This window comes from Orycteropus afer, unplaced genomic scaffold, assembly GCF_000298275.1.
Source record: "Orycteropus afer afer isolate SDZICR_OR568_19922 unplaced genomic scaffold, OryAfe1.0 scaffold00041, whole genome shotgun sequence".
NCBI classification, from domain to species: Eukaryota; Metazoa; Chordata; class Mammalia; order Tubulidentata; family Orycteropodidae; genus Orycteropus; species Orycteropus afer.
In genome coordinates this window covers 8,524,474-8,544,810 of record NW_006921628.1, presented here as the reverse complement: position 1 = coordinate 8,544,810, position 20,337 = coordinate 8,524,474, and the positions used below count along the sequence as shown (strand labels likewise).

The window sequence follows — 20,337 nt, the reverse complement described above, 5'->3', positions numbered from 1 at the left end:
GGGTTTGAACCACCAGCCTTCTGGTTAGCAGTCAAGTCATCTCATCCCAGCAATAATAGTAAAGTTCAAAAAGACTGAAAATAACAAATACTGGCAAGGTTGCAGAGATGCTGGAACTCGCATACACTGCTGGTGGTACTGCAAAATGGTACAACCATTGTGGAAAATGGCATGGCATCTCCTTAAAAAACTGAAAACAGAAATACCATTTGATCCAGCAATTCCATTACTAGGAATATACCCTGAAGAGGTGAGAGACAGGACACAAACAGACATATGCATGCCCATGTTCACTGCAGCATAATTCACTATAGCAAAGAAATGGAAACAGCCTTAATGTCCATTAGCATATGAATAGATAACCAAACTATAGTACATTCACACAATGGAATACTATGCAACATTAAAGAATAATGAAGAATACACAAATCATCTCACAACATGGATGAATCTGGAGGACATTATGCTGACTGAAATAAATCAATGATAAAAAGACAAATACTGTGAGTCCATTATCATAAAAAGTCAAGGAAAGGTTTACTCAGGGAAAGAAATTCACTTTGTTAATTACCAGAGATGAGAGGGAAGGGGGAGGAAACTTTCAGACTAATTGGGGGTCACATGTTGATTTAGGTGAGGGGAGGGGTGGTTTAGAAAGAGTCTGTGACCAGCATGGTGACACTACGAAAGGAAAGACAAAGAAACGTGCAAAACGATAAAGACAATAGAGGAAAATACTATTATATGCATAATATTGCATTACCACTGGCACCAAACTCTAGGCTACAGGTAAATGCATAGCCAGGTGAGAAGATCAGGCAGGGGTAGATAAACAGGAATATACCCAAGACTAAGGATAGATTTGGCTGAAGATCACCTTACATATATGCACTTGTGCTACAAAATTATCCAAACACATAACAGAAAACAGGGTTGGAGTAGCTTCTCAGAGACAACAAAACACCTTGAGAGAGAGAATCACTAAGCCTGCAAGGTCGGGATTGTAGTCTTGGGGGACATCATGCTCAATGGCCACAACATAGTACATAAAAATCTTGTTCTACATCCTACTTCAGTGAGCAGTGACTGGGGTCTGAAAAGCTTTCAAGCAGCCATCTAAGATGTAACTACTAGTCTCCTCTCATCTGGAGCAAAGAAGACTGAAGAAAACCAAAGCCATCTGGAAACAATTAGTCCAAAGATATGATGGATACACTTCCGTGGATTGGCTCTCAGCCCAACAGCAGAAACATGTAGAACACCTACCCCAGGGAGATGTACCCCCCTACTCTAGGGAGATGCACCCCTTCGATCATCACTATGAGACACCAGAGGGGCAGCATGCACAAAGAGGGAAAGCTGGATAGACAGGAATGTATAGATAAGAAGGGCGGAGGAAGGGGGTAGTCACAGGGAGGAGGGGGGAGGAGAGTTTTTTATAGTTGAGGATGGTAATCAGGGCATGAAATCAAACATGCATGAATGGTTGAACGGAAAACATACTCTTTGTAAATTTACATCCAAAGCACGATAACAATGAAAAAAGAAGAAGGAAAAAAAGAAACAGTTGGTATGTGTTTTGCTTATATATTCTCAATAATAACAACAACAAAATAAAATTAAAAAACAAAACAATGGAAGTTGTATTTAATTTATGTAAATGTTAAAGATAAAAAACAGTATCATATAAAACAGACATAGTTTAGGGATATTTACATGTGTAATAAAAATATTAAAAATGGAAAGGAAGGATAGAGAGCAACTTCAGGATAGTGGTTACTCTGGTAAGAGAGGGAAATGACAGGATTCAGTAACTGCAGTAATATTTCTCTTTTAAAAAGGAATTGAATATGGTAAAATATTGATAGTTGTTAAAAATAAGTAAAGGAAAAATTTTATATTAAAAATGACTAAGTACACAGACATGATCATTTCTCTTCCATATTTTTCTGTGCAGACATTATGAACATTTTGGAAGCAAATTATTTTCTACTTGTATATCTACAGCAAATTCCAATCAAGTAAGTATTACTAAAGGAACAATACTCTATCACAAATGTGGATACTTCCCCAATCGGAAGTAGTTTCTCCTCACATAAGGTATTTCTAGCAAAGAACGGCATAGCTTTGCTTGTATTACTGTAGCTCACAGCCTCCTCTGCTTACCAGTATAGTTTGCAGCATAGTTGTTTGGATCTAAAAACTTCTTAACCAGCTCACAATTAGACAAGATATGATTTGTGGTGATAACGTTGAGATAGTTCTGAAGACCTTTCTGCCTCTCAGCTATGAATTCACGATCCATGTTACCAATCAATTTTTTGGGAGGAAGAGGTAGACTTAGGCCTGAAATCTTAAAGAAAGAAAGAAAAAAGGCATTATATTCTTGTTATCCTCAAGTAAGATATATAATATCAGAATCTTGACCCACAGTAGTTCATTAAATCTAAGACATCACAATTTCAGCGAAAATAAAAATGTTTTATAAACATTCTTAAACAAATGCATCTTAGAATTGATAAAATATTGGATTAAGCATAGTAAATTTAAAGTTTATGTTTTAAAAAGTGTTTTTTTTTATTTTTATAGAAGTTATCCATGAATATAACTTTCAGAGTCAAATAGTCCTTTTTTCATTATTATTGGCAGTCCATGACATTCCTCTTCAAAGACATTTACATTCAATTATTTCAGCAGTTCTTTTGGCATTGGAGAAAGCTTGTACTTTTAAATCTTGATTTTTCATTTTTAGGCATTACCTCATAAATTCCCCATGGTGAAAGATGAGGGTTCAGTTCTCTTTCACAATCCTGACCTTACCTCACACACAACCTGTCCTCAATCCTTCCAACATAGTTATACTATCATTTTTTATAGTGTGATATTGATGCTTACATTACCCACTGTCATCAAGTCAATTCTGACCCACAGTGACCCTACAGGACAGAATAGAGATGTCCCATAGGGCTTCCCAGGCTGTAAATCTTTACGGAAGCAGACTGCCTCATCTTTCTCGTGCAGAGCGGCTGGTGAGTTCAAACCATCAACCTTTTGGTTAGCAGCAGAATGCTTTAACCACTGTGCCACTAGGGCTCCTATGTTTACATTAGGTAAATTATATTCACAACTAAACCAAATACCCATCCTTACTTTTCCTTTCTCACAACTTGTAGCCTATTTTTTTTTGTTTAGTTCTTCTATTCAACTTCAAATTCTAAGCCTTCTCTCAACTCATTCAGATGCACAGTTACATCAATATCATTTTCAGGAGTGTGCCCCAGAGCCCTGCGATCTGCTCCAATCAGGACTCGTGCCCCTATACTTGCTGCAAAGCTGGCATGCTGGGAACTCCCTTCATCACCAGCCTGGAGATCCCTTTGCCTCTCTCCTGTTTTTATCCCATATCATCCTTTTCCTCTTTCAAGATAATTCCCTTGTTTTTGGTGGAGCATACCCTCTGTCAGCTTCTTCAAAAAAAGGAGCAAGGGAAATAAATTTTTTGAAAACCTGCATATGTAAAAATGTCTATTCTACCCTCACATTTGATTCACAATCAGTATTGATGGGGAATTCTAAGTTGGAAATACTTTTTCTTCAGAATTTCAAAGAACTCCTATATTGTCTTTTAGTTTCCAGTGTGGCTCTTAAATGGTTGAAGCAGTACTGATTCTTGATCCTTTAGGTATGACCTGTCTTTTCTATTTTTTTAAAATAAATAGCATCCTGAGATGATAAAGGATAGCTCTTCGTACTATATACTTTCTGCTCTTTCAAAGCTCCTATTTTTTTTTTTTTTCTTCTTGTTTGTTTTATTCACTGTCTTTCATGTTAAAAGTGTTCCTCAAGAGTCTGGTGATCCTTTACTGTTCATATTTAAGTGTTGTTGCTGTTAAGTGCCGTTGAGTCGGACCCGACTCACAGCGACCCCCCTCCTTGGGTTTCTGAGGCAGTATCACCTATGGAAGTAGATTGCCCAACCTTCCTTCCAAGGAGTGGCTGGTGGGTTTGAACCGCCAGCCTTCTTGGTTAGCAGTCAAATGCCTTAGGCACTATGCTACCAGAGCTCCCATAATTAAGAGAGGAATATCAAAAAGCTAATTGGAGGCTGTGGGTGAGTGGCTTATTAACTGTAGGCTTTATTGTAGCAGATAAGCTCACTCATCACTGGGGAACCCCTGACTTCAGTGTCTTTAGCTTTTCTTTCTTCATAGGCTGGGTAGATTCTTCAGAAAAGAATCATCCAATCTCTGTCTAGAGGATTGAGCCTGGTTGCTGGTATTCTAGGAAATGAATGGAGGAAGAAGTCTGGGATAGGGATGCTACATATATGAGGTAAATGTATTCAATAACGCCTGCATTCCCCAGTCTAAAAACTGTTTTACTTCTACAGAGAGTAAGTTTCTTGTTTTCTGCTGGAGGAGGAGGGCAGTCCTAGGTAGCTCGAATAGGGGGAGACGTGGGGATCCCACTGCTTCTTACCCCACTCTGGAGTTATCTGGTACTACTAATTGTTGAATCTTTTGGGAGTTCTATGGTATACAATGAATCAGTGTAAACTGGTACTCAATGGGGTTATCTCCTCTTCCTGCTTCCCCTATATGCTTAATTAGTTATTTCACATCCAACGACTTTTTGACTTCAAATGTTTTATCATAGGTTTCTCCTCTCCTATATTATTTGTCCTTCAGGGTGTGTATGTGTGTGTAATTTCATCAGTTTACTGTTGCTTTAGAGTAGTAGGGAGGAAAAAGTAAACATAGGTACTCAATCTACTATCATTTCCTAGATCATTTAAAACTTTGAGTTTATTTTTTAAACTAAAAAAAAAAAAAAGAAGAAAAAATCAGGTTGGCATCTTAATTCAATGAGCAAAGTCACTTTCAAAGAGTAGTGCTATTCGACACTTGTGCTTAGATCAGGGCAGTCCAAGTGGCATGTGTATTGATCGAGGGAGAGGTCTAAAGAGAATGGCATCCTGAATTCGGACGAGGACGTAATCTAAACCATCCATGTGGGCAAACCCAGCTGAGCCTGTTCCATGCTGTATTTTTCAAACAATGATGCAGCCAAATGAAGACCTTGAATCTGATATTAGACAAGATGGAAAGCTGGCTGACAATTCTAAATTGCCTATCTTCTAACATAATTATGGAAACATGTCACAGCATACTGCAAGTAAATTTTCTACTGTGGCATAATTGACTGGCAGATAAAAAACTTTAATTTTAGGTTGTTTCCTTAATCCACACTATTAGGCTTTACTTAACAGCCTATTTTTTTATTAACTAAATAAAATGCATATTTATGAAGAAAGCACAGCGCTCAGCTAACATACACCCAAGCCAATGACTATATTATTATTTTTGTCTGGGAGCATGGAGTGTTAAATCAAAGGTAATATACTACTTAAAACACAACTAATTTATTCCTTTTAAAAATTCTTTTATTAAGTAGAAGAATATAATCTCATCTATTTTTAAGTGTGTGTGAGTGTGTGTGTGTGTACAAGCCCAAGAATATAGTTATAGATGCACAAAAAGGGTCTAAAAGTACTTATACCAGCTAGTTAACAACTGTCAACTCGGGGAGTGGGTTGGTTAATCAATTTTTTTTTTTAATTTCTAAACTATGAATTATTTAAAGTGTTTATACATTACTTTTTTCAATTAAAAAAAGAAACCTCTTTTGCTTACCAAACTGATTGTGTATGCTACAGAAGCATATTGCCCAACCTTCCTTCTGAGGAGTGGCTGGTGGGTTTGAACCACCAGTCTTCTGGTTAGCAGTCAAATGCCTTAGGCACTATGCCACCTGAGCTCCTGACTGTATATACAGCAAGGATAAAAATAAAAACAGATTTTCTTGTACTACCTGTATAACAACATGACCAACTGAATCCTACATAATTCAGAATAGAGAGATGTGTCCGACATCACTGAATTCAAACTCTACTATTTTGGGTATTTTTTATTCATGGTGGGGATGTGAGAATGAATTTGATAAAGTATCTGTTTAGAACTTTGTGGCTTCAACATTTAACCAATCTATTTTTTTCAAGCTTTATTTCACTTTAGGAAAATGTATTGATCTGTCTAGATATCCCATCAGTTCTTCCAAATTATCAGGTGAAACAAAGAGTTCTCCGGCCAACAGTTGCAAACATCTGTGATTATAGTGTCCCTGCAATGTCAGACAGACTGGAGGTGTTTTTCTTGACCTAGTTTAAGGTGTTGTGTGTTACTTCAAAATCTTGCCTTTTTAAAAAGATTACCATAGAAAATTCACTTGCTTTCTCTCCCAGCTTTCTCCTAGACTTTTGAAAATTTCTACCAATCACAGAATATAAAATGTAGAACTCCAATGACTAATTAAAAGGGAGGAGAAAGAAGCTAGCACATAAGAGTGATCAAGTTACTAAGACACTGATTTGCTAGACATGTCCACACTGATCATGGCCCCAAACCAGGCTATCATCGTTCCACTTTCACTAGCTTTCCTTTTTAATTTGCTCTATGGATTCTGTTCTTGAGTTCCTTGTACAAGGAAAAAGAGAACAAGACAGTGAGCAGAGGGCCTGTAATCTGGCCTATTGCTAACCTAGTAAAAGCTTTTATTAGCAGGGAAAAACTTCAAACTCTGAATGAGTTAACCTCTCCTTACTCACTTCCATCATCAGATCTTAATGATCTGCAAATTGCTCAGCCATATTCCAGTCAGTATTCCAGGAAGTTCTAAGCCCTCAACAGATCCTACTTTGTTCCAGCTTCCCCACAGTAGACAGTGAAGTGTATCCTAGGTCAACAAACCAAAACAAAACAAAACTTACTGCCATCAACTCAATACCGACTCATAGCAATGCTATAGGACAGAGTAGAACTGCCCCCATAGAGTTTCCAAGGATGTAATTTTTTTTTATGGAAGTAGACCACCACATCTTTCTCCCAAGGAGTAGCTGGTGGGTTCAGACAGCTGACGTTTTGATTAGCAGCCAAGGGCTTTTAACTACTGCACCACCAGGGCTCCTTTTAGGTCAATAAGAGGTTGTAAAATTCAAATAAAAAAAATTAGAGACTTCAGAGACTACAAGAGACTTCAGAGATCATCCGGTTCAACCTCTTTGTTTCCAGCAGGGAAAGTGAGGCCTGAGAAAGAAATGACTGTCCCAAGGTCTCATTTCTGGGAGGGGGCAGATCCAGGAATCCTTCCTAAGTCTCAGGGCTTTCTGCCTATTTTCCAACATTTCACTCTTCTTCTCTTTTTCTTTACTGCATCCTTCCTTAAATGATGACAAATTTTGTTGCTGCCTTAAAATAAACCAAACATCCACTGCTGTTGAGATGATTCTGACTCATAGTGACCCTAAAGGACAGAGTTTCCAAGGCTGTAATCTTTATGGGAGCAAACTACCACAGCTTTCTCCCATGGAGCAGCTTTGTTGTTGTTGTTATTTGCCGTCGAGTCAAACCCGACTCATAGCGACCCCTCCTTGGGTTTCCGAGGCAGTATCACTACGGAAGTAGGATTGCCCAACCTTCCTTCCGAGGAGTGGCTGGTGGGTTTGAACCACCAGCCGTCTGGTTAGCAGGCAAGTGTCTTAGCCACTATGCTACCAGAGCTCCTAGTGGGTTCAAACCACCAACCTTTTGGTTAGCAGCCTAGCACTTAACCACTGCACCACCCAATCTTTCTTTGCCTTAAAATAAGGTAGTGAGTTTTCTTGGTTGTTAACGTAATATATATGCACTGTAAAAGTTTGGGAAATGTAGTGTTTTTCCTGTTTTTTTACTTATAGATCTAATATGTCCTGTTTTGTAGAGAACTTAGAAAGGACAGAACAGTATAGAGAACCTAAAAAAATAAAGAATGCATAATGATACCACATGGCAAGGTCACCACTGTTACCATTTTGGCATAATCCCTTCTAATCTTTTTTCCTAAACATTTCATGTAATTATATTATACTGTATGTATAATTTTATGTACTGCTTTCCTTCTCACTTAAGCATTTTCTTATGGACCCTGACAACTGTGCATATGTGTAGTGTATTTCTCTGTCTTTAGCAGTAATTCATTTATCTATCAAAAGGGTAAGCAAAGACTGAAAATCACAGTCACAGCTTTGCTCTGTGGTTTTGGAGTCTTTTTGGTCTGTTTAATGGAGCTTATTTTGAAATTATTTTGATGCCAAAAAGCTGTACGTACTTTCTTCTGTTTGTTTACTTGGATCCAGAAAAACCCCCCACTGAAATGATGCTGGCCGCATCCTGTCCAACACATGCCAACATCAATCAATACACATGTATATTTGCATTTGAAATAAGATGCACATTTAAAGTGATTATTTTTAAAGAGAAAGTTACACTGAAGCAAAAATACATACATATTGTGTTTAAAAGATCATAACTGAGTAATCATGGGCATTCAACCTTATATCCTCAATGTAAGAGCAAATGGGAGATAAGTCCTCCCACCCACACCCTACCATCACCATTCTCTGGGGCTGGAATGTGTCTATTTCGGTTTCAGAAATATTTCTCCCATAATTCTTACTCAGCCCTGGTTCAACATCATTGTACAAAGGCCCACTCACCTTTCTTGTTTAAAACTGAGAAAAAGTTCATTTATGCATAAAAGCACAAATACATAGCAAGCCCAATGTTAAACTCTCAAATATAGAAATGTCATGTGGACCACTACATCTGGTGGGGCTTATGGGGAAAATCCACTGCTGGGATAAATTGCCCTCCAGTGCCTTATCTAGCATGTCCCTCACCTTTAGTCTAAATTGAAAGAATAAATTAAATCCTTAAATGAAACCAATTAAATCAGTCAATGAGGAGTATTCAATCTTGCCCAATAATCTAGCTGGAGATTTGAAATGGTCATACTGCAATTAAAATAAAAAGACAACATGTGTCAAATGTATGACAATTATATAAAGTTTTATGGTACTCAGGACTATTTTACCAGAAGGAAAATAAGGCATGCATGGTTTTAGCACTGTTGTAAATAAACATTAAAGTTTGGACTCTACAAATGCTATTTTCTGAAGTCTGATACATAAAACTTGGCCTATGGAAGGAAACTTCCTCAGCCAGCAGTCTTTCTGTCTCACCTTTGTGAACAGAATCAGAGGTCATTCAAAAAGGTGACAATGGCTAGCTCACTAGAAGAAAGAGCAGTCCTTGACCTCCCAGCTGAGATGGTAGTAAGCCAAGCACTTCTCTGGCGCAGATGTAAAGGGTTTTATGTTTTATTGTCCCTAGTACAAATGGTTAATGGTGGCTGCTAACCAAAAGGCTGAAGTTTGAATTCACCCAGAGGTTCTTCTGAAAAACAAACCTCTGGAAACCCTGTTCTACTCTGATACTCATGGGGTTGCCATGAATTGGAATCAATTGGACAGCAATTGGTTTTTTTAAGTTACCAATCAAATCTGAAGTATGACATAAGCCCAAGGGTCTTCAGTAATCCACAGCACCTGAACATCACTCTGCCAAGTGAAGACATAGGTAATATTGCCAGTACTTCTTATAGTGCTGAAGTCTCTCTAAGACTCTACAATCATTACCAGCACTGGCTGTGTTCTCAGAGAAAACCTTTAGAGCTCATCCCTCTTCCCATTTTTAAAGTTAAAACCAAACCCATTGTCATGGAGTTGATTCCAGCTCACAATAACCCTACAGGACAGAGCAGAACTGCCTCAAGGGTTTCCAAAGCTGTAATCTTTATGGAAGCGGACTGCCACACTGCGAAGCATGGTTAGCAGCCAAGCACTTAACCACTGCAACCAGAAGTCCTTGGCCACCAAGTTAGGAACACTTAAATCAAAAGAATTTAAGAATGTAGTCAAGGAAAGGTTTATCTATGGAAGGAAATTTTCTTTGTTGGTTACCAGGGGTAGGAGGGGAGGGGAGGAAACACTGTTAGACAGGTAGAGATAAGTACTGATTTGGGTGAAGAGAAGGGCAAGGTACCAAACGTGAGTGATCAACATGGTAGCATTGAGGAAGAGGAAGACAGAGAAACGTACACAGGAGGTACAGACAACGGAGATGAACCCTTTCACACATACAGTACTGCAATGTCAGTGAAGGTAAACACGGGTATACAGGTGGATAGATGGGTGGACAGGCTGAAATATTAGGTATGTCTATGAAGCGAGGAGTGTACTCAAGACCATGTATAGGGTTGGCAGACAATGGTCCTATAAGTATATTTGTATGATATGAATTCCCAGGTGTATAATAGAGCTGACAAGGAACAAGGTTATAGTCACTTCTTGGGCACAGCCAGCTACCGAGAGGGAGCGAGCAGTTGAACCTGTGGGCTCGGGACCATAGTCACAGGGGACATCAAGCTCAATTGGCATAACATACAACACAAAACATTGTTCAACCTCCTACTTTGGCGAGTAGCAACTGGGATCTTAAAAGCTTATAAGCAGCCATCTAGATGCAACGAGGGGTCTCTCCTCATCCAGAGCAAAGAAGAATGAAGAAAACCAAAGATTCATGGAAACAATTAGTCGTAGTGACTGGTACACCATGTGATCCACAGCCTATACAACTATGAGACCAGAAGAACTAGATGGTGACTGGCTACCACTATCAACCACTCAGGGTGGGATCTATCTAGGAGATCCTGGATAGAGAGGGAGAACCATGTAGAACAAAACTCAAAATCATTTGGGGAGAAAAAAAGGGTGGGGGACCAGGTTTGCTGGTCTGATAGAGCCTGGTGGAACAACTGAGACTATGGCCCCTAGCTGCCCTTCAGGTCTGGAATTGAACTCACACCTGTGGCTTCCAGCCAAATAAAAGACAGGCATAGGAGTTAAACATTTACCTGACGTAGACATACTCCTTAGAAAGAACAATCATGGGAGAAAGAAGGGCTGTTTAGGCACAGGGAGACAGCTCAGGGGGCAGGGGTGCATGGAGGGATGGACACAGGGAAGAAGTGACTATTGGGAAGAAGTGGGAGGGGAGCTATTGCATTATGGTGAATTGTGGTCAATGTCATGAGACAAAGTATATGTGAACTGCTATATGGAAAGTGAATTTGCTCTGTAAATTTTCACCCATCTCACAATAAAAAAAAAGAAAAAAAAAGGAATTTAAGAATGTGCATTTAAGAGAAAAAAGTTACACCAGAAAAGGTTGAATCTCTACTGTTAATGCCAAATGCTTATTTGCAATGCTGACAGCCTAGTTTCGTGCAGACAGTGTAAGTTTGGGAGCCAGATGGACTGAGGTCCAAGTTCCAGCTCCATCTAAGTGAACAACTCTAGCAGACATTCCTAATCTGTAAAAAGAAGGTAATGCATCAGCCTCCCTTGACTATGGTGAGGATGTAGTGTGGCACACTGGTACTCAATTGCAAGATGACTATTAACTAGAAATCACATTTGTTCCCAAAATTTTATCATTTTTAGAGCTACACATCTCTATCTGTTTAAAGAACAAGACTATTGCCTGAGAAATTTGCTAATTTCTTGTTCCTGATATTGCCAGTTCCAACCAGTTTTTAAGTCACCTCCAGAAATCAATGTGTATCACCGGAGTTTCAAAACATTTACCTGTAAGGTGTTGTTCAGCAAATCAAAGTCACTGTATCTTCTAACAATCTGTAAGAGATAAGACAGTAGTGCTTTGACTCAGCAAAAACCTTGCTTTTCAGATATACATTTCCTTATTTAATACTTATTGGCATTCTAAGACTGAGGTACTTGCATTGAAGGTAGTAGGGTGCTTCACTAGACAGACCCAGGAAACAGATCTACCAATGTCCCAGAGTTGGCTGAACCATAAGAAACTGGCAAGAACTTGGAGGGGGATCTATGTAGGAGATTCTAGATAGAGAGGGAGAACAATGTGGAACAAAACTCAAAATCATTTGGGAAAAAAAAAAGGACCAGGTTTGCTGGTCTGATAGAGCCTGGTGGAACACTGACACTATGGCCCCTAGCTGCTCTTCGGGTCTGGAATTGAACCCACATCTGGGGCTTCCAACCAAACAAAAAGCAGGCATACAAGTTGAACATTTACCAAGGAGTAGGTACACTCCTTGGAGAGAACAATCATGGGAGAAAGAAGGGCTGTTTATGCACAGGGAGACAGCTCATGGGGCAGGAGTGCATGGAGGGATGGACACAGGGAAGAGGTAACAATGGGGAGGAAGTGGAAGGGGAGCTGTTGCATTGGTGTAAACTGTAGTAAATGTCATGAGACAAAGTGTGTGTGAAATGCTGTATGGAAAGTGAATTTGCTCTGTAAACTTTCACCCAAATCACAATTAAAAAGAAAGAAAGAAACTGGCAAGATACCAAAAGGTAAGTGAGAATGATAATGCATTCATTTCCAAAGCAAAAAGCCCTTTAAATGTCTTTCTTACTATGTAGCTATCTGGAAAGATAAATTAATGATTTAAAAAGAAAAGGAAAAAAAAAAAAGTTTTCCTGATCATGGTATCAAAGCAAAAACAGATAGACAGTTTGAAGCCATTTATCCTTGCCCTGTGTAAAACTTCTCCCAGTTGAGATCCCACCACTCTAGAGATTGGACGGTACCCATAGCCAGAGATGCCACACTCCCTGATCTCCAATCCAGTCCACTGTACCGATGTTTCCCTTTCTTCTTATTACTTCCGGGCAGACCATCTGCCTTCAATTGCATACACATTCTGATTCAGATTCCAGGGACCTAAGAATAGGTTCCATTTCCCAAGGATGGCAGGGACATATGGGAGGCTGACAACAGGAAAGGAGACAAGTGGTGAGTGTATAAGTGCTGCCAACTAGCGAACAGAGGAGTAGAGCACAGTACCCTGCTTACGTAGATAACATACAAACAAAACAAGGAAAAGGAAGTGATAACACAATTCATAAACGAAATGAGCTCAGCACAGAAAATTTTATGGAACAAAGAAATTAACACCATGAAAAAGCACATAACAAAAATGACAGCAACAAATTCATACTTGTGAATAATTAGATATCTGGCAAGAGACTTACCTCTAAGATTTAAAAAAACTCCAATGCCTCAACAACAAAGGCATTAACAACCCAATTGAAAAATGGGCAGAAGACATGAATAGACATTTCACCAAGGAGGATATTCAGGTGGCCAGCAAATACATGAAGAGATGCTCATAATCACTGGCCATTAGAGAGATGCAAATCAAAACAACGAGATACTGTCTCATCCCAGCACTGATGGCAAGGTTCAAGACAGAAAATAACAAATGCTGGTGGGGATGTGGGGAGATTGGTACTCTTATACACTGCTGGTGGGACTGTGAAGTGACACAACCACTGTGGAAAACAGTATTAGAAAGCTGGAATTAGAGATCCGTTTGACTCAGCAATCCCATTACTAGGTATATATTCTAGAGAGGTGAGAGCCAGGACAGGAACAGATACATGCACACCCATGTTCACTGCAGCACTATTTACAATAGGAAAAAGATGGAAACAACCGACATGCCCATCAATGGAAGAGTGCATGACCAAACTATGATACATACATATAATGGAATGCTATGCAGCACTAAAGAATAATGTAGAGTCTGCAAAAGACTGTATAACACGAATGAACTTGGAGGACATTATGCTGAATGAAATAAGTCAATCACAGAAGGACAAATATAATATTAGTTCGTTGTTGTGGAGGGTCAAGGAAAGGTTTATATATGGAGGGAAATTTTCTCTGGTTGCCAGGGGTAGGAGGCAGGGGAGGAACACTACAAAAAGGAAAAAAAAAAAATGCACTGACCCATGTCACTTTAGTTTGGTGTATTTCACTACATATATATATATATTATATTTCAATAAAATGCATTTAAAAAAAAAATTATACACACATTCTGATTTAATTATGTTGATGCCATGGATTATGCCACAGCCAAATTCTACTAGCTTCACAGCCTGGGAAAGAAAACTATTTTGCTGTTGAACACTTTGACCTCAGCCTTTATAGGTCATTCTCAAACGTCAATGTGCAGAAGAATTACCTGGAAATTCCCCAGGGCCCAATCCACAGAGAATCTAATTCTGTAGATCGAGGGTGGGGCCCAAGAACTTACGTTTTCACCAAGCATTCCCAGGAATTCTAAGGCAGTTGATCTAGAAAGTTGCACCAAGGATTGATTTTTATGATAGGACAAGAAGACTGGACCTTGCTATTGGCTCTGCTTGCCAAGTAGACATCAAAAAGTTAAAAAGAACAAGACAGAAAGGAAAATCAGGAAAAGGAGGTAGAAATGGAATGTGTGGCTAATTGCCTCCATGAACAACTGCCTCCTTTGCCATAAGACCAGAAGAACTGGATGGTATCCAGCTACCAGTACTGAACACTTTGATCAAAGGTTCTATAAAGAATTTTGATAGAGGGGGAAAAAACAGAACAGAATTTGAGATGCTCATGGACTCCGACTGTGCAGAGCCATAGAGGCTGGTCGAAACCCTAAAACTATTGCCATGAGATAATCTTAAAAACTTAAACCAAAAATATCCCCTAAAGTCTTCTTTAAACCAAATGATAGTTTAGCATACTTGGTAAAGAATGTACGCCTTGAGCATTGTGCTCGTTTAAGAACTATGTGGGATCTAACTGACAACAGCAACTTGAAAGATAAGATAGAAATCTTAGGAGGCAGTGAATTTATGTGACTGGAGAAGGAACATTTCAGAAAAGGAATGTGAGGATGATTTCACAACTCTGAAGAATGCAATCAATGCACTGAATTATACATGTAGAAGTTGTTGAATTGGTGTATGTCCTACTGTGTATATTCTCAACAATAACAGAAAATAAAATAAATTTTTAAAAAAAAGTTAAATATAAGGCTATCCTTCATAAGTACAAAGAAGTGAGTGGTTAACCACACAGGCTCACCAGAAGACACAGATTCCAACCCTGCTCTGTCACTGATTTGAATGTGACCTCGGACAAGTTACTTACCACTCAAATGTAAAATGGGGATAATACTACCACATAGGACTGTTTTTGAGAGTTAAATAAATAAATGAGCTTGACCTAGTACCTAAAACTGAATAAATGCTCAATGTATGTCAAACATTATAATTATTCAAACAGAAAACAGCTGAAACTTCAGGCACAGAAAAGATCAAATGTGGGACTACTGTGGTCAGAGACTGCTTAAGGCGACAGGTAAGGTTTGAAATGGGCTGCAAAGAAGGACAAGGTAAGATTGTAAGATTTTTACAAGAACAAGGTAGGAGTAGAAGGAAAGAAATGGCCCCTATACAAAATCCACCCACCCTCTGCAAAGCAATTGGTGTGAGATGGACCTCTAGGGCAGGGTAGGAGGTTCTTTCTCTCTTGAGGAAAAGTAGAACTGAGGAAAGTAGAACCTGCTACCCCAAAAAGATTCTCCACTAGAGTTAGTGAAGGAGCTAGCACTAAAAATTACCCATGAGTGGACTCAGAAGTCCACAAAATGCAATATCCCAACTGGATACTATCCAGGGCACTTATCTTTCTACTCCTGCTGCAGAAAAGGAGGTTTGAATTTCTAGGAACAAAACAAGGGATCTGTGTTTATGTCCTCTATAACAGTGGTAACCTCATATATGAATTTGATCAAACAAATGGGAACACAGAAGCCTTTTATGATACATGTTTTAAAGCTAAAGATTTATACCTAAGAAAAGTATGATTTATATTCACGCATGTTTTCATTTCACCAGACTTTTAGATGCCCTAAGTCAGGTTTCTGGCCACAATTTTAAATATTTTTCTAGTGACAAAAATAAAAAGCTTACCTGCCAGCTGTTTTCTACAGAAATTCCTCTCTGCACTCGAATGATGTATTCCTGGAGAAAGAGGGGATAAACAGCCTCAGTTACAAAATCCCCAAATCATAAAATCAAAAATAAGTAAAATATCAGATAAAGTAGACTTCAGAGCAAAGAAAATTACCAGATACAGAGAAGGACATTACATAAAAATAAAAGGATAACTCTACCAAGAAGATATGTTTTGGTGTTGTTATTTGCCGTCGAGTCGGCCCCGACTCATAGCGACCCCTCCTTGGGTTTCCGAGGCAGTATCACTACGGAAGTAGGATTGCCCAACCTTCCTTCCAAGGAGTGGCTGGTGGGTTTGAACCGCCAGCCTCCTGGTTAGCAGTCAAGTGCCTTAGGCACTATGCTACCAGAGCTCCTACCAAGAAGATATAGCAATCCTAAATATGTCTGCATCAAACAACTGAGCTGCAAAATATGTAAAGCAAATACTGATAGAACTGAAAGAAGAGAGAAAAGTCTGCAGTTATTGCTGGTGACTGCAACACCTCTCTCAACAATTGATACAACAATTGGACAGAAGCTTAGAAAGGACACCGAAGAATTCAATAATCTCATTAACCAACTGATTCTAATTGGCATTTACACAACACTCTATCCAACAACAACATAATATATGTTCTTTTCAAGCACCCATGCAACATATAAGACCATATACTGGGCCATAAGATAAACCTCAGAAAACTTAAAGAAGTGCAATCATAAAGAATATGTTCTCCAAACTAGAAACCAGTAACAAAAAGGTAATAGGAAAATCTCCAAATAGTTGAAAGCTGAACAACACACATTTAAACAATCCCTAGTCCAAAGAGGAAGTTTCAAGGAAAAGAAAAAAATATTTTGAACTAAATGAAAACAAAAATACTAAATAACATATTTACCACAATTTAAAAGTGTATATATTTAATATAACACAATTTGTAGGATACAGCTAAAGCAGTTTTGAGAGGGGAATTTATAGCACTAAAATGCTTCTATCAGAAAAGAAGAAAAATCTCAAATGAAAATATCTAAGCAACTAAGAACACAGAAAAGCCTTTCAGAACATGATAAACCAAAGGAAGCAGAAGGAAGAAAATAATAAAGAGCAGGATTCAATCAAATAAAAAAGAGAGAGAATCAGCAAAGCAAAAAGCTGCAAGAAGATCAATAAAAGTGATAAACCTCTTGGGTAGTTGACCAAGAAAAAGAAAAGGGATGAATTACTAATATCAGAATGAAAACAGATATCACTACCAACCCTGCAGATATCAAAAGTATCACAAAAGAATAGTACGAACAACTCCACACACATAAATTTGACAACTTAGATGAAATGGGCCAATTCCTTGAAAAACACAAAAGTACTACAACTCAATCAATGTGAAATAGATAATTTTAATATCCCTACAACTACTAAGGAAATTCAATTTATAATTTAAAAATCTCCCCACAAACGAATCTCTAGGCCAGATGGTTTCACTGGAGAATTCTACCAAATGTTTAAAGAATCACTATCAATTCTACACACACTCATCCAGAAAATTGAAGAGGAAAAAACATCTTCCAACTCACTTGATGAAGCTACTATTACCCTGACCAAAACAAGACAAAAAAGAAAACTACAGACTAATATTCCCCATGAATATAGGTTCAAAGTTCCTCACCAAAATATCAGCAAACAAAATTCAGCAACATATGAAAAGAATCATATACGATGATCAAGTAGGATTTACTCCAGGGATGTAAGACTTGTTCATTATTTTAAAATCAATTAAGTTTGCCATCACAACAAAAGGACAAATAAACCCAATTAGAAAATGTGTAGAGGACATGAACAGACTCTTACAAAAGAAGATAATCAGATGGAGAAGAAACACATGAAGAGATGATTGCAATCATTAGCCATTAGAGAGATACAAATCAAAACAATGAGATATCATCTTACCCAGCACTAACAGCAAAGTTAAAAAGAATAATAAAAATAAAACAGAAAGCAACAAATGCTGGTGAGGGTGTGGAGAGACTGCTACCTTCACACACTGCTGGTGGAACTGTAAATGGTCCAACCACTGTAGAAAATGGTATGATGCTTCCTTGAAAAGTTTGAAATAGATATACCATATGATCCATCAATGCCACTCCTATGTATATACATCCTAGAGAAATAAGAGCTGTGACACAAATAGATATATGCACATGCGTGTTCATCACAGCACTATTCCCAATACCAAAAAGATGGACACAACCTAAACACTCATCAGTGGAAGAATGAATCAACAAACTATGATATATACATGCAATGGATGTATTCATTAAAGAATAATGATGAATTTGCAAAACACCTCATAACATGGATGAACCCGGAGGACATTATGCTAAGAGAAATTAGGCAATCACAAAAAGTCAAACATTGTATGAGTCCACTATTATAAAAAGTAAAGAAAATGTTTTCACACAAAAAGAAACATTCTTTAGTACAGCCAGAACATTCCTTAGAAGCACAGATGGTGAGACTTCATCTCATGTACTTTGGGGATGTTATCAGGTGGGACTAGTCCCTGGAGAAGGACATCATGCTTGGTAAAGTAAAGGGTCAGAAAAAAGAGGAAGATCCTCAATGAGATGGAGTGACACAGTGGCTACAACAACGGTCTCAAACATAGCAATGATTGTGAGGATGGCACAGGACCAGATGGTGCTTTGCTCTGTTGTACTACAGTTGCTGTGAACTGGAATCCACTCAGCAATACCTAACAACCACTTTATGTTATGTGAGTTTTGCCTCAGTAAAAATTATCATTAGTTTGTCTTAATACTTGTGTATCCATATATGCAGAGAAATATATATATATATATATATATATATATATATATATATATATATATATATATATATATATATATATTCCACTCGTTGAGATGAATTCTACAGGTCTTCTTTTTAAATTTTATTTTATTGTGGTAAAAATCTACATAACAAAATATATGCCATCTCAACCAAAAAAAGAAAGAAACATTCTCTGATATTTACCAGGGGAGGGAATGGATGGGAGGGTAACTGGAGTGAAGGTACATATTAACTTGGCAAAAGGGGAAGGCAATATACAATAAAGGGAAGGTCAGCACAAAATGATCCAGGCAAAAGAAGAAACTGGGTGGAACACAAGAGTTAAAGACAGCAGAGGTAAATACCATTACATATACAACAATCCTGCAATAACAGTAATAACAATAATCTATGAGTAGATACATAGAAAAACAAACATTCAAGCTGAATAGGGGTGGGAAGGCAAATGGGACTATATCCATGAATAAATATCAATTTGACAGAGAATATTTCTATATATGTATTTATATGTACTGCAAATATATACATGAGTATAGGACAGCACCCAGAGGGCAAAGTTAAGAAAACTTCTTAGTCATAACCAAACACCTTGAGGAATGAATCACTGGGCATGGGAGCTCAGGACCATAGTCTCAGGGGACACTAAGGTCAATTGGTATAACATAGTCTACAAAGACAATGTTCTATATCCTACTTTTGTGAGTATCAGTCTTAAAAGCTTGTGAGCTGCCATCCAAAGTGCGACTAATAGTCTCTCCCCGTGCAAAAAAAAAAAAGGTGAAGAAAATCAAAGATGCAAGGAAATAATTAGTCCAAAGGACTAATGGACCATGTGAACCCCAGCCTCTATGATCCTACACCAGAAGAACTAGATGGTGCCTGGCTACCACTGTTGACTGCTCTGAAAGGGATCACAATAGGAACTCTTAGATACAGTGAGATAAAAATGTGGAACAAAACTCAAAATCATAAAAAAGACCATGCTTACTGGTTTGACTGCGACTGGTGTAACCCCCAAGACTTTGGCCCTTAGACATTCTTCAATCTGGGAAATGAACTCACTCCCACAGCTCACCTTTCAGCCAATGACAGACAGATCTATATGGTGATCAATGATACCAGGAAGGTATGAACTCATTAGATTAATCAACCAAATGAGATCAAAAGGGTAGCATTTGTCCAGGGATAAAGCTAAGAAGGCAAGAAGAAATATGAAGAAAGGACTTAGGGAAATGGTAAAGATAGGGGCAAAGTGGGAAGAGTGCTATTATTTGTGAGGATTACAATGAATGTCACAAAAAAAATGTCTACGAATTATTGAATGGAAAACCAATTTGCTCTGTAAACTTTCATCTAAATCACAATTTGTAAAAATTCATAAAACAAAATATAGTTTTAATAATAAATATGTAGATTGTTTGAATGATAACTAAAAGAATATTTAACAAATCTCTAAAAATAAAATCAATTCATGTAATCCACTAAACTAATAGGCTAAAGAAGAAAAATCACATGATCATATCAATCAATGCAGAAAAAGCATTTAACAAAATTCAACACTGTGATATAGTGAATTATTTAATATGGCCCTTCTAGTAGCATAGTGGCTAAAGCACTTGACTGCTAACCAGAAGGCTGGCGGTTCAAACCCACCAGCCACTCCTCGGAAGGAAGGTTG

General features: G+C 38.1%; 1 protein-coding gene across 1 annotated transcript in view; it reads right to left on the bottom strand.

The window, feature by feature from the left end:
- The window catches only part of PXK (PX domain containing serine/threonine kinase like), a 111,123-nt gene that overhangs the window by 39,730 nt on the left and 51,056 nt on the right, over positions 1–20,337 (bottom strand). The window contains exons 2-4 of the mRNA XM_007937279.2: positions 15,788–15,838; positions 11,582–11,629; positions 2,167–2,353 (exon numbers count right to left, since the gene is read on the bottom strand). Of these exons, the coding sequence (XP_007935470.1) occupies positions 2,167–2,353; positions 11,582–11,629; positions 15,788–15,838 (286 nt within the window). The remainder of the gene's footprint in view (positions 1–2,166; positions 2,354–11,581; positions 11,630–15,787; positions 15,839–20,337) is intronic.